General features: G+C 46.7%; 1 protein-coding gene across 1 annotated transcript in view; it reads right to left on the minus strand.

Annotated features, from left to right (window-relative positions):
- Window positions 1-9,441: 9,441 nt before the first annotated feature.
- Window positions 9,442-23,066, minus strand: part of MARCHF4 (membrane associated ring-CH-type finger 4) — a 99,316-nt gene continuing 85,691 nt past the window's right edge. Inside the window, exon 4 of the mRNA XM_061204832.1 lies at window positions 9,442-9,809. Within this exon, the coding sequence (XP_061060815.1) occupies window positions 9,442-9,809 (368 nt within the window). The remainder of the gene's footprint in view (window positions 9,810-23,066) is intronic.

Consider the following 23,066-nt stretch of genomic DNA (forward strand, 5'->3'; position numbering starts at 1 on the left):
AAGAGCTCTGATTAGTTTGGTGGTATCCATCTATATTCTTTTGGAGTATGGCATTTTAAAATTGAAATGTGGGTGGGGTTCTTTTTTGGTTCTTCTACACATATACGATCATTGTGCATATTGCCCTACAGATGATGTGTTTTAGTTAACAACATGACTTTGAGATCCGTCCCTGTCGGTCCTTCCAGGTCTATGACATCCTCTCTGATGCCAGTGGTATCCCATGGTTTCTGTATCTCACATGCCATCACTCCCATGTTGACAGACATTTAGGGTTTTTTTTCCAATTTGCTTCATTATTACAGTGATACCACTCTGATCCTCATTTCCCAAGCTCTTTAAGAAGGCAACATCTGCCACTGTCTCTCTAGGAGAGTTCCAAAGAAATAGAACTCCTGGGTTGAAAGATATGTGCACTTTACACTTAATAGAATACTACGAAATGGCCCTCCAAAATAGCACAGTAATTTATCTGCCTACCCACAGGGTGGGGCAGGGGCCCCTCGCTGGCCTAACCGGCATCACTTCTCATCTCCTTTTCCCTTGATGCATTCCACAGCAGGCACTGAGAAGATAAATAATCACTTTCCCAGCCCCTCCAGCAGCTACGGGTGGCTCTGTGACACATTTCTGGCAAAAAAAAAGAAAAAAATAAAAATACACGTGGAAGCATCTAGGAATAGAAATGTTGTTCTGGGGAAGCTTTTGTTTTTCCCGATATAAAGGAAGGATGTGACAGGGTCACCCCTTCTTTCTTTCCTGCTTTGAGCTATCATAGGCCACTTGAGACTCTGAGGTCACAGCCACGGGTGACAAGCCAACAGGCTAAGGATGCCTGAGCAGAAAGACAGAAAGAGCCTGGGTCACCGGTGGCATTATTGAGCAGCTGCATTGATGCCAACAGCCACTTACTCTGGACGTCTCATTGCAGAAGAAAAATAAAGCCTCAGTTGTTTCAGCTCCTCCTAGTTGGGTATCTGTTACTTGCAGCTGAATGAAAACCAGACAAGACAGAGTACTGGTGCCAGGTACCCTGTTTTGCTTTCACTTAACCTTGCTTTTTATATGCTATGGTAATGGTATAACTTTCCTATTACTCTGTTAAGCAATAAAATGATAATAGAAGTAATTCATTCACTGCCTACTTTATATGCATTATTTCTGATATTACAAAGATCCTGAGAGGAAAACTGATTATCCAGAGACCAGAAAAGCAAGTGACTTGCCCCCAGAGGAGTTGTGGCTGCTTCCATAGGTCCCCATACATAAAGTCAGGAACCCAGGGTGCTTTACTTAATCCAGTAAGAACAATAGCAGTAGCAGTAAGGTGGCACGTGTGTATGGGGCCATGCCATTTACATGGTCAGTGCTAGGGAGAACAGGAAACCCTTTGGCTGTGGCTGGTGGGTCAAGGTCTGGTCCTCAGCTTTGCCTCTTACCTTCTGCTCTGAATCTTGGTATCCTGGCTTCTGTCCTGGGACCTCATAACTGGATCCTGCCCATTCCTATGACGTTAAATCAGAGTTCTGATTAAGGTCTGTCTACTTGTCATTGTAGGTCCTGTCACTGCCACCCCTGGTGCAATCTTAAGAAAAACATTGAAAAGATATTGTTTAAAAGAACACTCTTCTCATGTAGGCTGTGTGTATTACCTTCCTGTTTAATCATTGATAACCTTGAACATATTCATGAAAACAGTTGGGGGAGAATAATAGGTGCAAATGCTTCCACTGGGCCAACTTGGGCCCCAAACCAACAGGAAAAGGGGGCAACCCATCCCAGTGCTTTGGGCCCCAAACCAATGCACCATGGATTTCACCCAAAGTTCTGTCATGGGGTGTATGGAAATCTTTGTATTCATGATGGATATTTTTGGTTGCAAGAAACATATATCCAGCTTAGACTAATGCAAGCAAAAATAGAATTTATTGGCAAATGTCCTGGGATATCTAGCCGAGAAACTGGCTCAATCATGGATCTGGGAGAGAATCAGCACCATCTCTCTCCTTCTTTTTTGCTTTGCATGTCTCTACTTGACCTTATTCCGATAGATAGATGCTTTCTACATGGCAGAAAGTGAGGTCTTTCATTTTCACTGACTCCCAGCTAGGAACCATGGTGGAAGGAAACAGCGTTTCCCACTAGCTCTGATAGGAAAATCCCACGGAGGACTTGGATGGGTTTTGATCACATGTCCATTTCTGAACCAATCCCTGTGGACAGAGAAATAAGAGACTTTGGCCATCCAGGCCTGGGTCACAGTACCACCCCTAGCTGGAGTGGTTTTAGGGATTCAACCCTACCAAAACCACATGGTATGGGCTCCCCATGGGAAAGAGTGTCTCTGTGTACTAGATAGACAAAAGCAACAAGTGTGCACCAAAATGATTTGAGGAGTTGTGGATGGCATGAGATAATGCTTCAGCCCTGAGCCTTTTGCAGGAGGGACTAGGGCTTACAATAGTGTCACCATGATTCACTAGGCAGGTGTGGGCTTAGCATGCTCAGGGTGGTGGCAACTCCAGAATTTCTACATCCCTTCTTTGAAGAGATACAGTGGCCTGTGTTGGAGGGTGTGGAGGGTCCCCTTCTCAACAAGGCACCCCTTGGAATGGCCACTGGCTGGGGCAGAAAAGGTGATATCCCACATCCAACCTCTAGACAAAGAGGCTGCTCAAACCAAGTGACATGACAGAGCCCAGAGGGCCTGAGAGAGATGAACATTTTCCTGCCTCTCACCACCTGTTACCTGGGTGTCTTCGTTCTCCTGAGGAAATCCAAGGAGCTGCTCAGTCAAGAGGCCTGGACTCAGTGTCACTTTTTAGGGAATGCATTTGTCATTCACTCTATTTCTGTGTATGTGTCTGTGTGTCAAATGCACATACACAGTTGTGATCTTTTTGACTATAAGAACTCAAGACAACCCTGCACCTGCTTGATGATGATTAAAATTCCACCCCTTACAGGGTTACTCCTCTTGCTTATGAATGATCTCCTCTTGCTTAGGAATGGTTTCCTCTTAAAAATGCAAATTCCACAGGAGAGGGAATAGTGTTAACTTACTTATTTACAGTTAGTAAGAGGAATCTTGTCAGGCTCTTTCATGAGAACAGCTTTTGATAAGAAATGCTGAGCCTCTTACTAGAGTCTAGTAACCAGAGAGTGAGATCCTTGAAGATGGTTATATCTGGTTTATATTTGAGACACCTACCTGGCAAGAACCTTCCACATAGCAGTTTCTCATTGCAGGTTTTTATATGAACAATCTTCAAATTGCTTCAAAATTTCTGGTAAAATTATATTATACACAACTGCAAGTGGTAATACTTTGGGTTAGAGGGAGACTTAGGTGGAGGAATTTCGTCCAACATTTGGGCTTAACCTATAGTCAAAATAAAGAGATGGCTGTAAGATAGAGAACAGAAACCCTGTGTTCAGGAGATTCTGGAAATTCAAGTAGGAAGTGAATGAAAAAAATTTTAGTGTCTGAATTATTAAGAACCCTGATGAGGGCATCAACCTTGCCATAGCATGAGGGATGGAGAGGTTTCAGCAGACTTCAGCTAACTTTGAGGGGCAGGTGACACAGGTGGTGTCTGGGTTACATCCAACTGGTGTAGGGCCCATTCGCTTTTCTCCAACGTCTCTTGAATCAGGATAAACCTTTTAAATGCATTTTCACTTTTCTGAGAGGCAGTATAATATAGTGGTTAACAGCCCAACGTACGGCACCAGACTGCGGAGATAGAAATTCTAGTGCTGCCTACATGCGGCTACATGACCTTGGGCAGCAGCTACATGACCTTGGGCAGCGTGTTGAACCTCTCCGTGCCTCAGTGTTCTCACTAGAAAAATGAAAATAATAGTAGTTCCCAACTTTGTGGGGTTGTTTTGGGGCATTAAACGAGTTAATATACATAAAAAGCTTGAGATGAGTCTCAGCATATAGAGAGTACTATATGTTTGGCTATTTTTATTATTTCCCCAAAGTGACTGGGGAAAAGGACAGTATTACCAGATGGAGAGCTTGAGCATCCACGTTCTTATGTAACAGATGCAGAAGCAGATTGTCCCCTCCCCATCTGAGAGGCCCCTCAGGATCATGGATGCCCTGGAGGTGCTCCGTGCCATGCTGCCACCTGGCCCAGGTACCGCGCCTTTCCTTGCTGGCAGGGCCTTAGGCGGACAGCAAAGCACCAGACTTCAACCAGCACCACGGGCACTGAGGATGCTCTGTTTTCAGGACTTTTCTCTCTCAAAAACTAAGAAGGCACGGGTGCAGCGTGAGCCTGCTTCTCTTTTCTTCCCTAAACCCTCCTCAACCACAACTCCTTCTCTTTCCTAAACATCTACTGAGCCCTTGGGTCAAAACTGAGTGTGCTGGGGAGGTGTTTGGTACATGGTTATGGGTCACTCATTTAAAGATGAGGGACTCGCCTCAGTGGCCAGTGGTCAGGGGTCAGGAGGGCACTGAGGGCTGTAGTTCTCATCAGACTGGGGCTTGGGCAGGAAGAAAGCCTTCGCCCAGTGGACTCTTATTCCCACAAGAGGCTGGGTGAGGAGGAGATAGGATGCTGGAGGGGGAGAGGCAGCATGAAGAAGGACCCTGTGGTGGGACAAGGGTGCTTAGGCACCAACCCAATGCAGCCCAGACCCTGGACTCAGATTTGGCGTGAAGCCAGTCCCAGATCCTCACCACTTAGAGTCATCTTGGAGCGTTACTTAATCATCTATGGCACCCAAAGCACTTCCCAGTTCCCACATGCCCTTCTGCCAACAAGCATGGGTGGAGATGTAGGGGTTGGGGGAGGTTTTAGGATCACTGCGTCACTGCTATAAACTCAGACCCTTACAGGTGAAAATCGTCCTTGTTTGCTTGTTACTTAACAGGATAATTTGAGAAAAGGTGATAAGGAATAATGCAAAATGTGTTTCTCATCTTGCCCCCAGCTCTCTCACCTCCACAATATAATGCATTCTGCTTACAAAGCACATCATTTCTCTTAGAAATTGGTTGTTGTTGTATCCAAACCATGCCTCTACTCTCTGTTATCTTTGAATCTCATGGGGCAAAACAAACAAAAAGCAGCAGTATATTATCTCATAGATAATTAAAAATTCTATGATTTTCGTGGTTCTGTGCTCTAAGATGGTTACAGATTTGATTCTCCTGGTATACAGGGACAAGGCCTCTTGTGGGGTAATAACTGTGGGGTCCTCCTAAATTTTATGGGCTATTTTTAGACCTCCCCCCCCAACCCACTATTCTACACCACTCACTTGGAACCAGGGGCAAAAGTCTAGTCCCCATATAGGATAATTTTTACTTTTTTTTTTTCTAGAAAAGGCTTCTGTGATTCCTTGTGGAAACTGACCCTTTGCCCATAAAAATACGGTTGAGAGCTTCCCTGGTGGCGCAGTGGTTAAGAATCCGCCTGCCATTGCAGGGGATGCGGGTTCAAGCCCTGGTCCGGGAAGATCCCACATGCGTGGAGCAGCTAAGCCCGTGCACCACAACTACTGAGCCTGTGCTCTAGAGCCCGAGAGCCACAACTACTGAGCCCGCATGCCACAGCTACTGAAGCCCACGTGCCTGGAGCCCGTGCTCTGCAACAAAGAGAAGCCGCCACAATGAGAAGCCCACACACCGCAACGAAGAGTAGCTCCCACTCGCTGCAACTAGAGAAAGCCCGCGTTCAGCTACGAAGACCCAACACAGCCCAAAATAAAATAAATACATAAATAAAAATTTTTTTAAAAACCCATCTATTAAAAAAATATATATATATTGTTGAATTGTGTCATTTGTCCTTTGAGAATTCCCCACTGTCCAGATAAAGCCAGCTTTCTACTATAGCGGCTTCCATTCAACCAGTGTATTAACTGAACAATATCAAAAATTGTTAGGTACCCTCAACTTTTTTGGTAGGGGACAGAAATAGTTTATAATTATTAAGTCTCAATTTCTCCAACCTCCAAAATTTTTCAGCAGATCTCTACCATAATGAGCCCCCTGCATTGTCCTGTCCCAGATTTCCCTTAATTTGGTGCCAGTTGTCCTGCAGGAGTGGACACCTGTCCTGCCAGGTTGCCTGGGATGGAATCCTGGCTGGTGATTATGAGCTAGTGACTTAACCTCTTTGCCTCGGTGCCCACATCTGTAAAATGAAGATAATAATGGTATCTACTTCATCAGTTGTTGGAATACTAAGTATGTCGATGCATATAAATATTTAATTGGGTGCCTGGTACATAGCAAGAGCTTTAGGTGTTAGCTGGTATCTTGTCCCATGCATGGGGCCATACTTGGGAATGATGTGCAGGTGAATTCTCTGGACTACTTCTCACCGCTCTGCATTGGATAAATCTACAGGAAATCTAGGCCTTTTCTTGCAGTAGGAAGGATGATTTGCACATTTGGAAAAGGACAGTGGTTTCAGGTTGTCAGGGTGCACTTCTACCTCGAACCCTAGAGATGCATATAAAATATAAAAACCCAGCTCGCTCATTTTTGTACCCAAAAGCACCATTCCCCAGGGCACAGGGAATTTACCATCCTGTTGGGTAGAGAGGTCAAAGGTTGACCTTTTCTATTCTATGATTGACCTTGAGAAATGGAGTGTAAGTTGATAGAAGTGGAGGCATGTCTCCTGCATGCTGGAAGGTCCTTACGTTCTCTTCCAGGAGTGTCTTATTCACTCAAAAATATTTATTGAGCACCTACTGTATGCCAGGCACTACTGTAGGTCTGTAGGTCCTGGATATATAGTGGTAAACAAGACAGATGTGGTCCTTGATCTCTTGGTGCTTACATCATGAAGATCCAACAAACTCCAGAATCCTATTAGAACTTTTCATTAACCACCTCTTCTTCATACAGTATATTCTGAATGATGACCCTGCATGACCACAATGTTCTGAAGCTCCCTGCGAATCACCAAAGACAGACGACATAATGGCCACTATAGTTTTGATGATGTGCATATTTTGTTGCATTCTGATACTTTTTTGAAAATAGATAATGCATGTCTGGACACATCTATATTTTTCATAAATACATGTATATATTTTGGCCATGCCATGTGGCTCGTGGGATCTTTGTTCCCCAACCATGGGTTGAACCCGGGCCCTCAGCAGTGAAAGTGCCGAGTCCTAACCACTGGACAGCCAGGGAATTCCCGCATAAATATTTAATTAAACTGAATGGCCCATTCCTAGACTACAAGGAAAAAGAGATACCTTCATTCTACGTGAATTACTTGTATGGTTTTGTTGGTTTTCACTTGTATGTTTTCTTTGTATGTGTCCTTTGGTCTCTCATTAATCATAGGTCTTTTCTGACCCTCTGGATTGTGAGCTTCATCAGGGGAGGAGCTTCCTAAGCCTGTGCACATCCCACTGATGACATTGCCTGACCAACCGCCGGCCCCAGGAAGGAGGGCCAGGTCAGGTTGGAGGGAGGGAAAGCCTTGCCTGCTGCCTAGTGATATGTCTGAGCCCTCTCTCGGGGCCCTGCTCTGGGGGCTGTTTTCTGATGTTCAAAGGAAAACTGTCAGGGGAATGAGGTCCTAACATGCCCCTCACCTGTGGTTCTCTTAGCTTCTCTGAAATGACCAGATGGGGAGAAAACTCTCCAAATTTCCTCCCAGCACTAGTGGTCTCTGCTTCCAGGAGTCCTGGGCCAAAACCTGGGAAAAGTTGGGGAGTTGGTCCTCTTTTTGACTTGAAGGAATTCACCTGCTAGGAAGACAAGAAGAGGCCAGGAGTCCCAGGGATTCACTGTAGGTTCACACACACACACACACACACACACACACACACACACACAGGCCCTGCCCCATCTGTACCCTCAAAGGAGAAACCATTTCTTGTGAGGGAGAAGACTCTAGGGGTGGAGCAGACACAAGAGAGAGGGAAAGCAAATTATACCATAGAGGGAAAACAGGACAGAGAAAGGAAAAACTCACATAGGGGAAAGGACACTAGTGGTAGGGAAAGAAATTTTATTTTCAAGCTTTTAAGAGAATAATACAAACAACAGAGAGTTTTAAAAAACCCTAAAAACTAGTTTAAAAAAGTACTTGACAGTGTCCCTTTCACACCCACGGATGATGCGACCATTGTGCAATGACAACAAGAAACTCTGCAGGTGACCACCCCGTGGCCTTCCCTGGCAGGGTCCCAGAACCAGCAGGCGGGCTCAAGGGACAGTGCTCCCTGCCAGGGCCCCTGGGCCCGCCTTGCTGCATGGGAGGGACCAGGGAGCAGGTAGCACTGAGGGATTAGCCAAACCGCCCTCGGGGGAGGGTCCCGAGCAGCAAGGAATACTTAGATTGGTCTCCACTCCACTCCTTGGGGCACATCCAGCCAACTTCCTCCCATTCGCTGCAGCAGCTCTCCTGGGAGACCCTGGGCAGGAGGTGCTCTGCCATGGGGGCTCCTGGGTCTCAGCAGGTGCCAAACCAGGAGGGGCCGTGGCCCTGAGCATGTCCTGGCCATGGGTGGTATTGGGTGATTGGGAAAATCACTCCTGGATTGACAGCTTTGAAGGCTGAAGCCACGGCAGCAGGACTGAGATACCCATGGGAAATCTGTACTATTGTTGTGTGTGTGTATGTGTGTGTGTGTGTGTTTCCTGTAAACATCTTTGAGCCAAATCACCATAAAATAAAGTAACAAGGGCACAGAAAGACACCCTACTCCAAACCTACGCCCTCTTTGAGCCCATCTGAAATTGGGAGTTCCCAGTTTGGAAGGTTTGGAAGGGGAAGAAACCCCCTTCCCTCTGGCGGCTCAGGCCAGCATCTCCCTCCCTGCCCCTGAGGCCTGAGTCAGGAATCCTGCCCACCCAGGTGAGCCCAGGGGCCGCAAATGCTAGGAATCTCATCCCTGCCAGCTCCCACCCATCCCTCTCCCTCCCCCCAACTGCCCCTGGAACACAGCCCAAGGAGAAACCAAAGCAAACTCAAGGGTAAAACAAGGAGGGCTACAAGTGCTTTTCCTTCCCACACGTGCACACGTGGGCACCACCGCCACCAGACACACAGCTTCGCCCTCCCCAGCCGCCACTTCTCACAGGTGTTTTGCACAGGGGGGCACCTCTGGGTGCCTTTGTTGTTGTGTTTTGTTAGGCTCAGTATGTATTGCACTTCGTTGCTGAGTTTGTATTGGTTTTCCTCGTGCTTGTTGGAGAATGGTATTGCCTGGCTGGAAATCACGAAACCGCTCACAGCACCAGCCTCCCTCCAACTCCAGTCCTGCCCCCAGGCCCCTCAAGGCCCCCCCCCACCCCCGCCTGCCCTCTGGCCCCTGGGGTGCCTCCATGCCTCCCCACACCTGCTCCCCAGATGGCGTCCTGTCAGGGGCGGCCCTCCCCGGCCCCTCCTCTCCTCGCTCTTGTGCGTGCGTGTGTGGTCACGGCTCCCTCCCAGGTCTCTCCTCTCACACCGTTGTGACCCTCATGACCAGCTCTCGGCTGCCGCCCTGGGGGCTCCGCTGTTCATGAGGTCTTAAGTGACTCAAGATGTGCAGGATGGTGTAAGCACAGTGGTGATCGGACAGAGGGCCTGAGGGGTGGCCGGCCGCCCGGGCAGGGCCTTCCTCAGGGGCAGGGGTGCCCGCAGCCTCCTCTTCGGAGGGGGGCGCGTTGGCCTGGGTGGACGAGGAGGTCCGGGGGTTGGTCCTGCCTCCTGCCTTTTGATCCTCCAGGTCTTTCGTCTTGTCATAGTTCAGCACTTTCCACTGCTGGTTGACAGCCTGCCACCGTTTAAAGATGCGGTACACGGAGGGTCCCTCATGGATGATGAGGCCTGGGCAGCAGGGAGAAGAGAACAACAAAGGCGAGTAAGAGATAGCAGCTCACTGCCGGGAGAAACCAGTCGTCTCCCTCTGTTTATAAGTGAGTATAGGCATTGGGTAAGCCAGATTTATATTGGTTTGATTTGTTCTTTTCAAACCTACCTTTCAGCTCTGGGCCACATGGCAACCATCCTTACATTTCTAGGCTCACCGAGTCTTTGGAAGTATGTGGAAGGCCACCACACCGAGGGCATGAAATAGTCAGGCACCTACATGCGGTGCTTTTGCCTGCCTCTGCTCTACCCCTCCTACTCCTTGGCCTGACAAAATCCAAATTCATTGTCCATTAAGGCGTAATACAAATATCTTTTTCTCCCTCTGCCATGTATCTGTGGCACCTGGCACTTAGCAGATGTTGACTGAATCCTGTGCCTTCAAAGGTACCATAAAAGAAACCCTATGGTCATTCCATACCTGCTGAATGTCCCTAATTCCACTGATTACCTCTTGGCTATTTAACAAAAAGCCCAGTGCTACTAATAAACACACATTGCTGGCGAAGAGAACTTTGGCATGGCTCTATTGGCCAGGGGCAGTGTAGAGTCAGAAACGAGCTATGTCAGACAACCAGGAAACTAAATATTAATTGTGTGCCTACTATGTGCTAAGCACTAGGGATAGCGCAGTGAGCAGGACAGGCAGAGTCCTGCCCTCAGAGAGCTGGCATTCTAGTGGAGAGACACACAACAGACACGGAAACAAACCAATAAGACTATTTCAGGCACGGACATATGCTATGAGGAAGATAAAATAGGGGGAAATAGCCACTGCCTGCAGACACTGAGAGTCCTGTTTGATGGAGACAGTAGTAAGCGCTTGTGAGGGAGGTGATATCTGAGTTGAGACTTAATTTCTTTTTTTTTTCTTTTTCTTTCTTTTTCTTTTTTTTTCGGCCAGGCCACGCAGCTTGTGGGATCTTAGTTCCCCGACCAGGGATTGAACCTGGGCCACAGCCATGAAAGCGCCGAGTCCTAACCACCGGACCACCAGGGAATTCCCTTGAGTTGAGACTTAAATGATGAGAAGGAGGGATCCATGCAAAGTCTGGAGAGAGAGCACATTAGTGGTAAGAACTGCAGGCACAAAGGCCAGGAAGTGGGAATGGAAGGCACCCGCCTCAGAAAGGAGGTCAGTGTGGCCAGGGCGCAGGGAATGAGTGAATGAGTGGGGCAGTGCAGGGAGATGGGGGTCAGAGGCCAGTCTATGGTAAGGCCTTATAGGCCATGGCAAGGGATTTATATTCTACCTTGAGTATAAGGGGAAGCCATTGAAGGGCTGTAATAGGAGGACGATGTGGTCTGATATACCCTTCAGAAACGCCATCCTGGCTCCTGTGAAACAATAGACTGAAGAGGGATAAGAGTAGATGTCGAAGACCGAGGAAGTGATGTAGTGATGCAACGCGGCAATGACGGCCACTTAGACTAAGGTGTAGCGGCGGAGGAAATGAGAGGCCACTGGAGTCAGGATGTATGTTGGGGGCAGAGCTGACAGACTTGCTGGCAGGTGAGGTGAGTCAAGAGAAAATTCTGGACAACTCTGAAGCTTCTGGCCTCAGCAGTTAGATGAGTATTGGTGTCATTGACTGAGGTGTGGTGGGCATGAGGGTGAGGGGTGTGGATCTGTGTGGTGGTGGCAGCCACTGTATTAGTTTCCAATTGTTGCTGTAACAGATCACCACACATTCAGTGGCTTGAAACCACACAGATGTATTCTCCTGCAGTTCTGAAGATCAGAAGTCTAAAAATCAGTGTCACTGGGCTAAAGTGAAAGTGTCATCAGGGCTGTTTTTTTTCTGGTGGCTTTGAGGGGAGAATCTATTTCCTTGCCTTTTTTCAGCTTTTAGAAGTTGCGTGTGTTCCTTGCCACTTCCTTGCATCACTCTGCCCTGTTCTTCTGATGTCACATCTCCTACTCCTCTCCTGTCATTGAGTCTCCCTCTGCCTTTCTCTTATGAGAACACTTTGATTACATTGGGTCCACCTGAATAATCCACGAAACTCTACCTGTTACAAGATTCTTAGATTAGTCACATCTGCAAAGTTCCCTTTGCCATATAAGGTAACATTAACAGGGATTAGGACCTGGGTGTCTTGGGGGACCATTATTCAGCCTACTACATTCATTAATAGTTATATTTTGGTTATGGTAAATTTAAGACACCTGATAGGAATCTCAATAGACGGGCTAGGTAGGCAGTTGGACATATGAGTCTGAAGCTTAGGAAGAGGTCTTGCCTGGTGATGGAGGTCATCAGTGTAGAGGTGGAATCTGAAGCCTTAGTAATGGCCCAGATCTCCTGGGAGAAGAGGTAGACAGACAAAAGAAGAGGGCCCATGACAGAGCCCTGAAGCTTCTGGTAATATGGAGGTTTGGTGGAGGCAGAGCCAGGAAAGGAGGTTCTGAAGGAGCAATAAATGGTGTAGAAGCAAGACTAGCAAGTGTGGAGACCCAGAAGTCTAGAGAAGGACATGTTTCATGAAAGAGAGTGTGATAACTCCTTGAAATGCTGTTGAGAGGTCAGCTCAAGTGAAATGAGGATGAGGATGAAATTAGCTTGGTGGGCACAGAGGAGGTAGGAGGAAAGATGCAATAGTGGGAAAATCAGGTAGTTCTCATCCAAGTGCATCTTTTTCTTCCATGAAGTCATCAGCTAAGGTGGGAAGGGATAAGGGCGGAAGTGTTGAAGATTTGTGGGGAGAAGAGAAGGTGGAAAATAATTATCTTGCAGAGTGAGAGAATGAATTTACAAGGGAGAGGTGGTAGAATTATCTGACAGTGTTGAGCACCTATTTGAGATTTGTGGCCACAATTTAAAGCGGGTCTAGTCATTGGTTGAGTGGTTTTAATTAGCATAGACTGTCTTTCCGGGTAAGTATGGCAGGAGAGAGAGTGGGACATGAGAATTATGGATGTTTGCAAAGGGGGTGTTTATCACGTTGGCCCATGGAGTCTAGACCGGGAAGGAGGGAAGTAAGAACACAAAGGGATAAGGAATAATGAAAATGGAAAAGTGGAAAGTGATAGGGTCAATGCCAAGAGGTTTCTATGAATTTGGAGAATTGCTAGAGTTGGTGAACTACAAGGATAGGGGGTGATGATCAGAGAGTGGGGTGTTTAAATCCAGATTTTGAAGGGATGTGGTTCTTGGTGATGATGAGCACTAGGGAGTGACCACTTGAATGGGGCTGAGGTGGGCTGGAGGGAAAGTTCTTCGTAATAATGAGGAAGGCAGGGAGTTGGATAGATTATCTGCATCAGCCATCCTCAGTTCTATCAGACCAAATGCCCCCTTTTTATAACAAATTATAACAAATATATTTTAATATCCCCTTTTCTGTTCTGAAATGGAACTTACAAAATAATCCAAGCAACTATGGTTTCTTTTTTTAATTAATATAATGCCCTAACAGATTATGTAAAGAAAAACAAAGGGGAAGTCCTTTTATAACACGATAATATAAATTTCAATATAAATGCTGGGGCACAACCACTTTAGAAAACAAACCAAATACCTCATACATTTGCAAAATGCCCCCTAGGGGATGGTAACACCTCTTCCAAGGACCACTGATCTACAGAGATGCTGAGACAGGTATGGTGGGAGGGAGTGTGTGAGCCAGGTGCACAGGGGATGTGAGGAGTGAGTAGGCAGTCAGCAGCCAGCAGCATCCAGAAGGGAAAAGGGCTGGTGATGTATGATGACATTCACTTCAAAGGGGCTGGGGCTTCTGGAAGATAAAGGAAGAGAGGCAGTTTGGAGATGGTAATGGGGAGCAAGGAGGACTCGGCCCCAGCTCCAGAACCCCAGGGTACAGTGTACTGGAGACAAAGCAGCCACCACTTAAGACAGCCATGCAAGAAACAATGTCCTCAGGAGACAGATTTATTTCAATTAAAGGATGATGAAAGGAACACTCGGAGGAGAGGTTGCCAATGGTGGACCATGAGGTCCAGAGGACATGTGGAAGGGCTGGGAAGAAAGGGCCAGTAAAGGGATGAGAAAAATAGGAAAGGGATGATTGTCCACATGGTGAAGATGGTTTGGGAGGCTGGACTCACGGTGAGTGAGATGACTGGGGATGAGGTACAGTGGGATTCTCTTGCAGCACTGTAAATCTAGGGGCGGCTGGTCTGTCCCCTGCGAGGAAGAGCTGATTCATAGGAGCAAACAGCAATGAGTCACTCCAGCCAACTCCACGTCAAGCAAAGAGACTGGATGGGAACATCTCAAAGCCTTTTCAACCACCAACACACTGTGATTCTAGGAGACAAGACAGCCACCCACTGCTACTCTTTCCTCCAGGACTCCAACAGCTCCTAAAATTGTATTTTGTGCAACAGGTCTTCGAGGGTTTACTGAAGGAGAGACAGTCTCCCTGTAGCCCAGTTGTTCCTAATCCTTTGGATCATGTGCCCCTTTGAGGATCTGATGAAAGCTAAGGACCATATTCCTGGAAAAAAACCCAGACACATGAACTGTCCTTATGATTTTAGTGGGTTCATAAATCTCCTTTGGACCACCTGTGGACCCCTTGATCTCCTGCCTGGTTCTGGACAAGGAGACTTCCTCTCTGCCCACTTTCTCACCCTCTCCCAATGTGCCAACTCTCATCGCTTCCTTCAACCTTTTGAATACATGCCTATGCACCCTTGGCACTGCAGTGCTCACTTGTTCATTTATTTCACAAGCCTTGTTTGAACACTGCTATGCTCTTTCCCCTAGATTGTAAGCCCCTCGAGGACAGGGGTCAGATATGGTTGAGGCTTGGGCAGCTAATACGGTATTGGGAGCTTAATGAAGCCTTGGTGATGATGGAGGACATAGGGGCCTTTGTGGGGGGGGGGAATCAGGATTTTTTGAAGCCCCAAACTTACTCTTTCCAATAAGAGTCACTACACTTGATTCTTAATTAGCTTCTTAATCAGACAATTTTACCCTGATTGAAGAGGCTGGCTTAAATTTTTGGTCTGAATGCTACCTCCTAATTATCTGTCTAGTGTTCAGGAAATAATTAAACCATTTTAATGGATAGATGGCTGAAGGGAAGGAAGGTGCACCTGTTTTTGTAGATAATGCTTGTTTGGCAAAAGTTGGAAAAGCACAAACTACCTCATTCGCATCCACTCCCGAGCCCTCTCTCTGCTTCTTGCTCTACAGATTACTTATCGATTCCTTGAGCAGCAGCAGTTTTTTTAATGAGGGACGATGGGTGGGGCTCATTTGATAGGGACAGGTCAAGTGGGCAAAGTTGAAGAGATGGGAGAGAAAGAAGATGAATGGGAAAATGGATAGAGAGAAAGAGAGACTAAAGTTAGAATAGGAGGAAAGAAGGCTATTGGTGAATGGAGGCGGAGAAGTAGTAGAAAAACAAAAGAGAAAATTAGAGTGCATGGCAATATCAGAAATTCAACACATTTTGATTGAGTCCCTTTCTGGGGTTTTCTATTTAATTTATCTAGTAACCACCTAACAAGGTGCCCCACCCTAGGCTGTATTCACTGATACAGTTCTAGAAGAACTGCTGCCTTCCTCTTTCTCACGTCTCTCCATCTTTCAGGGGCCCTCTTCCTGTAGGCTCCATAGGATGGCGGAACCCTTCATTTGTCATCGTATCTCTCCCCGAGCCTCCAGCTGAAATGGCCCTTTGCTCGGCCCATGAGGATGGGAGGGAAGGTGGCCATTGTGAGTAGGTTGTCCTGCCTGCACAGCTGCCCTGCCCCTAACTCACCACAGTGCTGTCAGGGAGTTCTCCCTGACGTGGCATCCCAGTCCTCCACTGCTGAATTTTGGCCTTTGGTTTTTGCTGTGTCCATAGCGGTGAGATACAATTTAATTCTGTTTAGTTAGCATTTCCTGAACCTACTGTGTGTTTCTATGAGCACATGTGATGGAACAAAAAACAGATTCCCATGATGTACGGAGTTAATAGGCCAAGGCTGACTGAGAAGTATGCAGAGAAGAGCTCTGGTCCCCTCAGTGACACCAAATCCTGCTTCCCACCCTCACCTCTTCCCCTACTAGTATCCTAGTTTAAGTGGCATAAAGGTTGCAGACAACTAACTCTACAACAGTGCTTCTCAAACCAGAGAGTTTATGAAAACACGGATTCCTGGGCACCACCCCCAGACAATCTGACTCGGTAGGTCTGGGATGAGGACTAAGAATTTGCATTTCTAAGAAGCTCTCAGGTGATGCTGATGTATGGACCACACCTGAGCAGCACTGCTTAGAACATGGTCCTTATCCGGACCTACCGTCTCACGGAAGGCTCCGAATTTTGATCAAAGGGCTATAGGTAATTTTAAAAAATACTCTATTTCCAGATGTGACAGACATGAAAAGCTCAGGCAGCTGAAGAAATGGATACTTCCTCTCCTAGACCCAAAGACTTTTGGGTCCCACAATTTAGGGTCAACTCACTGATGAACATGTATTGAACATTCAGAGTACCTGCCACTTACTAGCCTTGTGGCTTGAGGTAAGTTAATTCCTCTTTCTGAGCCTCAGTTTCCTCATCAGAAAGTGGGGGCTGCTATCCCCTTGCTTATAGGGTAGTTATGAGATTAAATGAGGTAATGAATCCTGCATGCTGATGCTTACACTGTGCTGGGCACACATTTACACTCAATGCCACATGATATTGATTGTTTGGGGGAAATTACAGGACAGAAAAAGCCCACTCATATCTCCTCCTTCTCCTCCTTTATTGCCAACCCCGTTCCCAGCGAGAAGCACCTGTTCTTCTGTCTCCTAAGTGTCCTTCCCAATCCTCAGTCATTGCTTATAGATGAATAACATGCTAGACCTGAAAGGAGCTCTGGAAACCAGCTGATTCTACACATGTCCCAAATATCCTTGCATTGGTGTAATTGAGAGGTCCATACCTGGAAGTGTGTTTCTGAAGCTCTGCCCTAAGATACTGTAGATTTTTTTTTCCTGTGGGCTTTTTATGAGGCTTAGAGATCTCACTATCTGGACAGATACTAACAGAACTGCATTTCTCAGCCACACTGGGTGGTGATGGTGAAGGTCATGGTGATGGTGACAGTGATGGTGATAATGGTGTTGGTGATGAGAGTCAATACTTATTGAATGCTTACTATGTCCTATCACTAAAAGGGCTTTGCAAATATGGTCAACTTATCTCACAAACCCAATAAAGGAGGTGATATTATCTCCACCTTACAGAACAGGAAACTGAGCTCAGAGAGCCCTCTGCACTCAGGTGGAGCTAGGTGACTGGCACTGAATGTGAGCATGAGTCAAGCCAAGATTTAAGAAATGGGTACTGAGGGGAAAAGTGTATGTGTGTGTGTGTGGTGTGCGCTCGCACACGCGCGTGCACCTTATCCATACTCTCTTGTATTTTCTATTAGATGGAGATAAAAGATTCAAAAGCCTAAGGAACTGTGGAGCCACAAGATGCAAGGGTCTTCGGTCCCTGAATCACTGTGTGGAGGAGAACCTCCCACTAACGGGAACTTCTGCTGGGTTAAAACACTGAATTTGGGGGCTTACTTTTTTCCTATCTACTGGAGTTACCCTAACTAAAATACCTTCAGTGCTAGATTAGGGGCCACAGAGAAAAGCAGTTGTGGCTCAATGACACATTTCACGTGGTCTCCAAAATATATTAGCTGGCTTGAGCATCCACTTTATTTACCAGATTGTGGCTATTTCTAGCCACACACCCACCATCAATGGACAGACTTGCCACCTCTGAATCTGTCCCAAAATGTGCTGCAGCCACTGAAGGCAGTTCCTAAGAGCTGTTCCTAAAATATTTGAGCCCTATCAGCATAACTGGAATAACTGAACTGCCTCCCAAGGGGTATCCTTGGAGGGGGACAGTGTTTGCTTGGCGTGTCTACTTCTAAATTGGTCATCTTCATCCTCCGAGCATCCAGCAGCTCAGGCGTGGAGAAGGATGACCATGCACAGAAAGCGGGGGTAGGGGGATGGAGGGGAGGTGCTTAAGGAAGGGGGTGGGGGGATATGAGTTAACAGTTAATCCAGAAAGTTGGATAAGCCACATGCAGGTAACAGAACATGGACTGAGCATCATCTGGCCCATTTTTGTGGCTGATGCTTACGGGTTGTTTGGCCTGGCCCAGCAGTATTGGCAATCCCCGCAGTCACAATTGCCAGCCTCCGAGAGTCATGACCTCTCACAATGGAAGTAATTCAAAAATCCTGGAATGTCAGACCTGAAAGGACCTTGTAGGTTATCAGGTTCAACCCTCTCCGTTTATTGGTAAGTCAGCTGAGTTGTAGAGAGAGGCAGTAACTTGCCCCAGGTCACAGAGGTAGCTGGTAGCTTATCTGCTCATCAGATCTAGGTCTCCTGCTTCCTAGTCTCTTCTGCTGCAGCAGGCTGCCTCCTCCATATTTTCAGTTTCCTAATCAGGGAATTAAGAGGTTTGACAGGTGAGGTCATTTCTACCCAGAAGGAGGGAGGGAGGGAAGGAATCCTTGCGGCATATATGTGTTTTCTGTTAATGTGAATTAAAATTAAGTTTGAAAAACAATGTTTTCACAGCCCTGCTGCCCCCACCCCTGCCCACTTGCTGTAAACTGGGATTTGAATCCCTTTATCTCAGAGGGCAGGTACCAGGTGCCTCTAAATCATAGGAAAGTTACCCAGTATACTGCACACAGAGGAAGTTTTAACAAAACCTTTTCTATAATTTCATCAATTACCCTAGCCCACTGTTTTAAAGATTTGGAGCAGTTTCAGAATCTTGCTCACTCTCCTTACCCTGACCCCATTTCACTCACAAGTGAAAAACAAACATGATGAGGATGAGGTCCTCATTTTTGCAGAGTTGACTTCTTGGTGGCCAATCTCTTGGGTCTGTGGAGTGAAAAAAAAATGTTTTTGGTGCCAGAGACCTTCATTAATTTGCTCTTGTTAAATCCTAATCACTTGACCCACTGGAGCAGAGAATGTCCCATTTGTTTCCTGGGTGGCTCTGTTAACTTCTCTGCCGGGGAAGACAGCGTCATTAGAGATGACGGAAGAGAAGGCAGGTGGAAAGAGGACGTTCGATGTAATCAGATCTGCTCATTGAGGGGACACAGGTGAGGGAGCCAAAACCTTCCGGAAGAGGCACTGCTCCAAATAACAGCAGATTCTCAATTATGGGAGGACTCCGGGTCAGGCTCTCCAGGCTGTGGCTGGATTCAGGTTTTAACTGTTTGGGCATACCTTTATTGAGTGTCTACCTCGAGGGAAATCTACCCTGACCAAGTACCTCCTACCCTGGTCACTGATACGTATAAGTGCCTGCTCCTTTACATGTGCCATCTTATTCAATCGTCTCAACAAACCTCTGAAGACAGTATTATTCGCCCATTTCACAGATGGGAAAACAAAAGCAGAGAGAGGTTATGCAAATCACTTAAGGTCAAAAGGTTAGTAAGAAACTGAGCAATATGCAGTCCCAGACTATTATGTGGCACCACTCCTGCCACTTCGGAGACCCAGCACTCTGGGTTTTGTGGCTCAGTCCCTCCTGCTGTTTTCTCATCTTCTGTCTCCTTCCATCCCTTAAGTGTTTAATGCTCCCCAGGTCTCTGTCCTTAGTCATCTACTCTCTGAACATTCCTCCTAAGTTATCTATTCAAAATCCACAGCTTCAAACACCTCTGATTGTTGCCTTCCAAATCTGTCTTCAACTGCCTACTTTCCTTACCTGTTCCCCTTCCCATTAGTTACCAGCCATAGTCAGAAATGGTTCAATGCCCTCTACATCTTCCTCTATGTCACAGGAGGGGACCACCTGTGCACTAAAAGAAAGCCTTTCCCTCTTTCTGCCCCAGCAAAGAGACACCTTCCTGGCCCTACATTCTCCTCTTTGCAGATAATGTCCTCCATGTGTCTTGCATCTCTTCTACTGCAAACTCTTGACTTAGCAACTGCCTCTTGCCTCTCTGCCTGGATTTTAGGTTTAGGATGGTCCTTTTTTTTTTTTTGCTGCCTTTGCTGAAGACATATACTTTGGTTCCCACTTGTTTCATCCGTTGCCCACCCCATTCTCATGCTCAGCAATGGCGCATAGTCCCCACTCAAGCCAGAGCCCCGGGGCTCCCACTTGCCTGAAGGAGTTCAGACAGTCCTATCAAGTCCACATCCTATGTGCTTCTCAAGGTCATCCCATACACTTCTTCCCCACTGCCACTGTTTTGCATCTCTTTCCTTCTTGCTCAGATTATTACAAGCATTTTTCCAGCTGGCCTCTCCCAATGTCTAGTCTGTCCAGCTCTGATCCATCCTCCCCACAGCTACCAGAGCTGTCTCTTTCAAACACACATCTGATCATAATTCTTCTCTGTATAAAATCTTATCAATCCCTCCCCATCACCAGCAGGGTAGTCTGAGCTGCTTAGCACATGATTCGTGATCTGTGAGATCTGGTTCTTGCCAACCTCCCCATCCCCATGACCCACCTCTCCACCCTGGCTCTTTGCACCGAGCCATATAAATCTGCCCAAAGTTTCCTAAGCACAACTTGTTCTCGCATGTCTCTGTGTCTCTGCACATGATCTGCCTGGAAAGTTCTTCTCCACTCTTCTGGATAAATTTTGACATATCTTTTAAAACTAGCTCAAGGATAGGTTCATTCCTTTAGAAACCCTTCTTGGACACCTCCAAGAGAGAGTTAATTGCTCTCTGCTCTGTTCTACCTTCCTCTATATCTCGTAAAACTCCTGCTATGTTGTGATTTATTTGTAGACTGTGAGCTCCTTGAGGGCAGGGACTGTGTCTCATTCATCTCTGTGTTAATATTCCCTAGTTTCAGGAACAAAACAAGACATCCAACAAATGCTACTGAATGAATGGATCTGACCATCCCAAGCCCACTCTGATTCAGTCATTTCCTGTGCTCACTCATCTCTGTGTCCCAGCTCTTATTATTGCCATCAATAATTACCTTGTCTGCCTCCCCAGTGAAGTGTAAGATCCTTGAGAGCAGGTGCCCTTTCAATAAATATTTCTCAGTGAAGGAATGGATTCCCTAATTTCATGCTAACCAGTAAATTTAGCTACCCACATCCCAAGCACCTTTCACCAGAGTGTCACAGGGAGACAAACCACCCAAATTTCATCTCAACTTCTCAAGCCTCCCTCTCAGTTGGTGTCAGAACAGCACTGATTAAAAGGGAGGTACAACAACGGCTAACCTCCAAAACCCTGAGTACGGGACAGGAGCAGCTGGGGCTCACTGAATTTCTTCTTGTTACCAGCCATTACTCTATGGGTCAAGGTATTACTGGACCAATTTCCCCTCAACCTGCCTCCTCATCCAAGCCCTGCATCTGCAATTTCACAGAGCAATCAGAGATGAAATAGGCAGTAAAAAGTGCCCAGGAATTGGAGCCAGAAGTTCGTGGTCCAGTCCTCAGCTCTGCCATCTGCTTAGTTATGTGACCTGGAGCCCAACTGCTTTAAACCTATTCTCACCTGTTAAATATGGATAACACTTACCCTGCTTATCTTTTAGGGTTGTTGGCCCCTTTCTCAGTTCTTCTCTGTTGCAGGCGTTTGGTGGTTTGTTCTGTCTACAGCAACTTACATCTGGCTTTCACAGTGATATAGATTGGTCTAGGGAGTTAGGACTGTAAGCCAAGAGATGCTTAATCTGTAGAGGCAGCCCGTATCCCAGAATATACAACCCTCTGATATGACCAAGTCCAGAGACATTGTCCACAACCCTGGACCCATGCTGCGTCAAACAGAGAATCCAGACCTTCCTGGCAACCATTTCAGGCAAAATCCTTTGGTGAGAACCAAAGGCCATTGCCTGAAAGTCATTGCTTTCACTAATTGACCTGGAGGCCAGCCAGGTGGACACAGCCATGGATGGGGCTGATGTGGCTTCACAAGCAGCCAGCTGACCATGTCCCAGACTCTGCATCCTCTTAGCTTCATGGCAGAGAATATCTGCTGAGCTGGTGTTGGTGCTCAGTGGAGTTTCTCCTCATGTGCCTCTCCCACTCTCACCAACTTTCCCTTAGCACACCACTCTGATAGAAAAGGTAAATACATTTTTAAGGATTAATTAAACCTCTATATTATGTTTACTCAGATTTATACTATCTGAGGCCATTTAAGAGTCTAGGGAATAGACCAAGGTGTCTGAAGAATAGAGAAAGTTCAAAGAATTATTTTAACAGTCTTATTCCTTTCTTACTCTACTTCTTGAGTTAACACGGAGCTAGACTCATTTTCCTTTCTGCCGAGGATAAAATTTCTATCCAGATACTAAATTGCTCCATCTATCCAAGCAGCTTGGGTCTATGGATATGGATTCTTTCAGTCAACATTTTTATTTACCCAACATCTCTTGAAAACACCCACCTCCCTCATTTCCTCTTCCAGCCACTCTCTGGTGAGGATCCTCCTCTTCCTCTGCCCACCTTTTCACATCACCTTCTTCCACTCTCCCAGGACTTCTGGAAGGAAAGTTTCTTCTTTTCCAAAGCAAGTGAGCTACATGATTGAGTTTTAAAACTGGTAACTGCCTCCAAAGTCTGTAGGTGCCCCCCTGTGGCTCTCTGTGGCTTCCATCTTTGTGCAGTAACAGGACCACATCGTGCCTCCTCCTGGCTGGCCCAGCCTGGTCTCTGGCCCTGTTCTAGTTTCTCTGCCTCCCATCGGTTCAGTGGATCAGGCCAGAAGTCCAGATTCATGAATGGAGGCAGGAGGTGTAGGAGAGAAATTATGGCACACTCTCCTTCTAGAGGAACAGACTGGACCCTGGGTTGGCATTCTGGTTTGTTTCCCCTGAAAATCTGATGAAGGTGGAGTGTCAGCTGGGTTATAACATTGCCTAAGTTGGAGGTGACCCCTGACGGGTGGGTGCTTTACCGTGAATACAGCTGGGAGGCTGTAGCATTGGGCTTTCTGAGTCCAGTGACTCTGGTGAATAAGTGTGACTTTTGCGGGGACCGTGGAAACTAGGTCAAGATGGACCCACTGTTGTGGATCTCATCTCCTTGTTTCTGAACTATCATTTGGGGGCTGAGAGACTAGCCCTAGACTAAGATAGGGAGTGTGTGGAGGACTCGCCTGCAGAGGTAAGCTGAACCTGCCTTATGGAGGCTGTGGGTCCTGTCCTGCATTCCTCTAAGTGGATCTGGTGCCAAACATGCTCTCTTGTAGTTCCGTGCGTCTGAACGTCTAGTTGAGCCTAAAAATAAA

The sequence above is a fragment of the Eubalaena glacialis genome, chromosome 1 (assembly GCF_028564815.1).
Source record: "Eubalaena glacialis isolate mEubGla1 chromosome 1, mEubGla1.1.hap2.+ XY, whole genome shotgun sequence".
NCBI lineage: Eukaryota > Metazoa > Chordata > Mammalia > Artiodactyla > Balaenidae > Eubalaena > Eubalaena glacialis.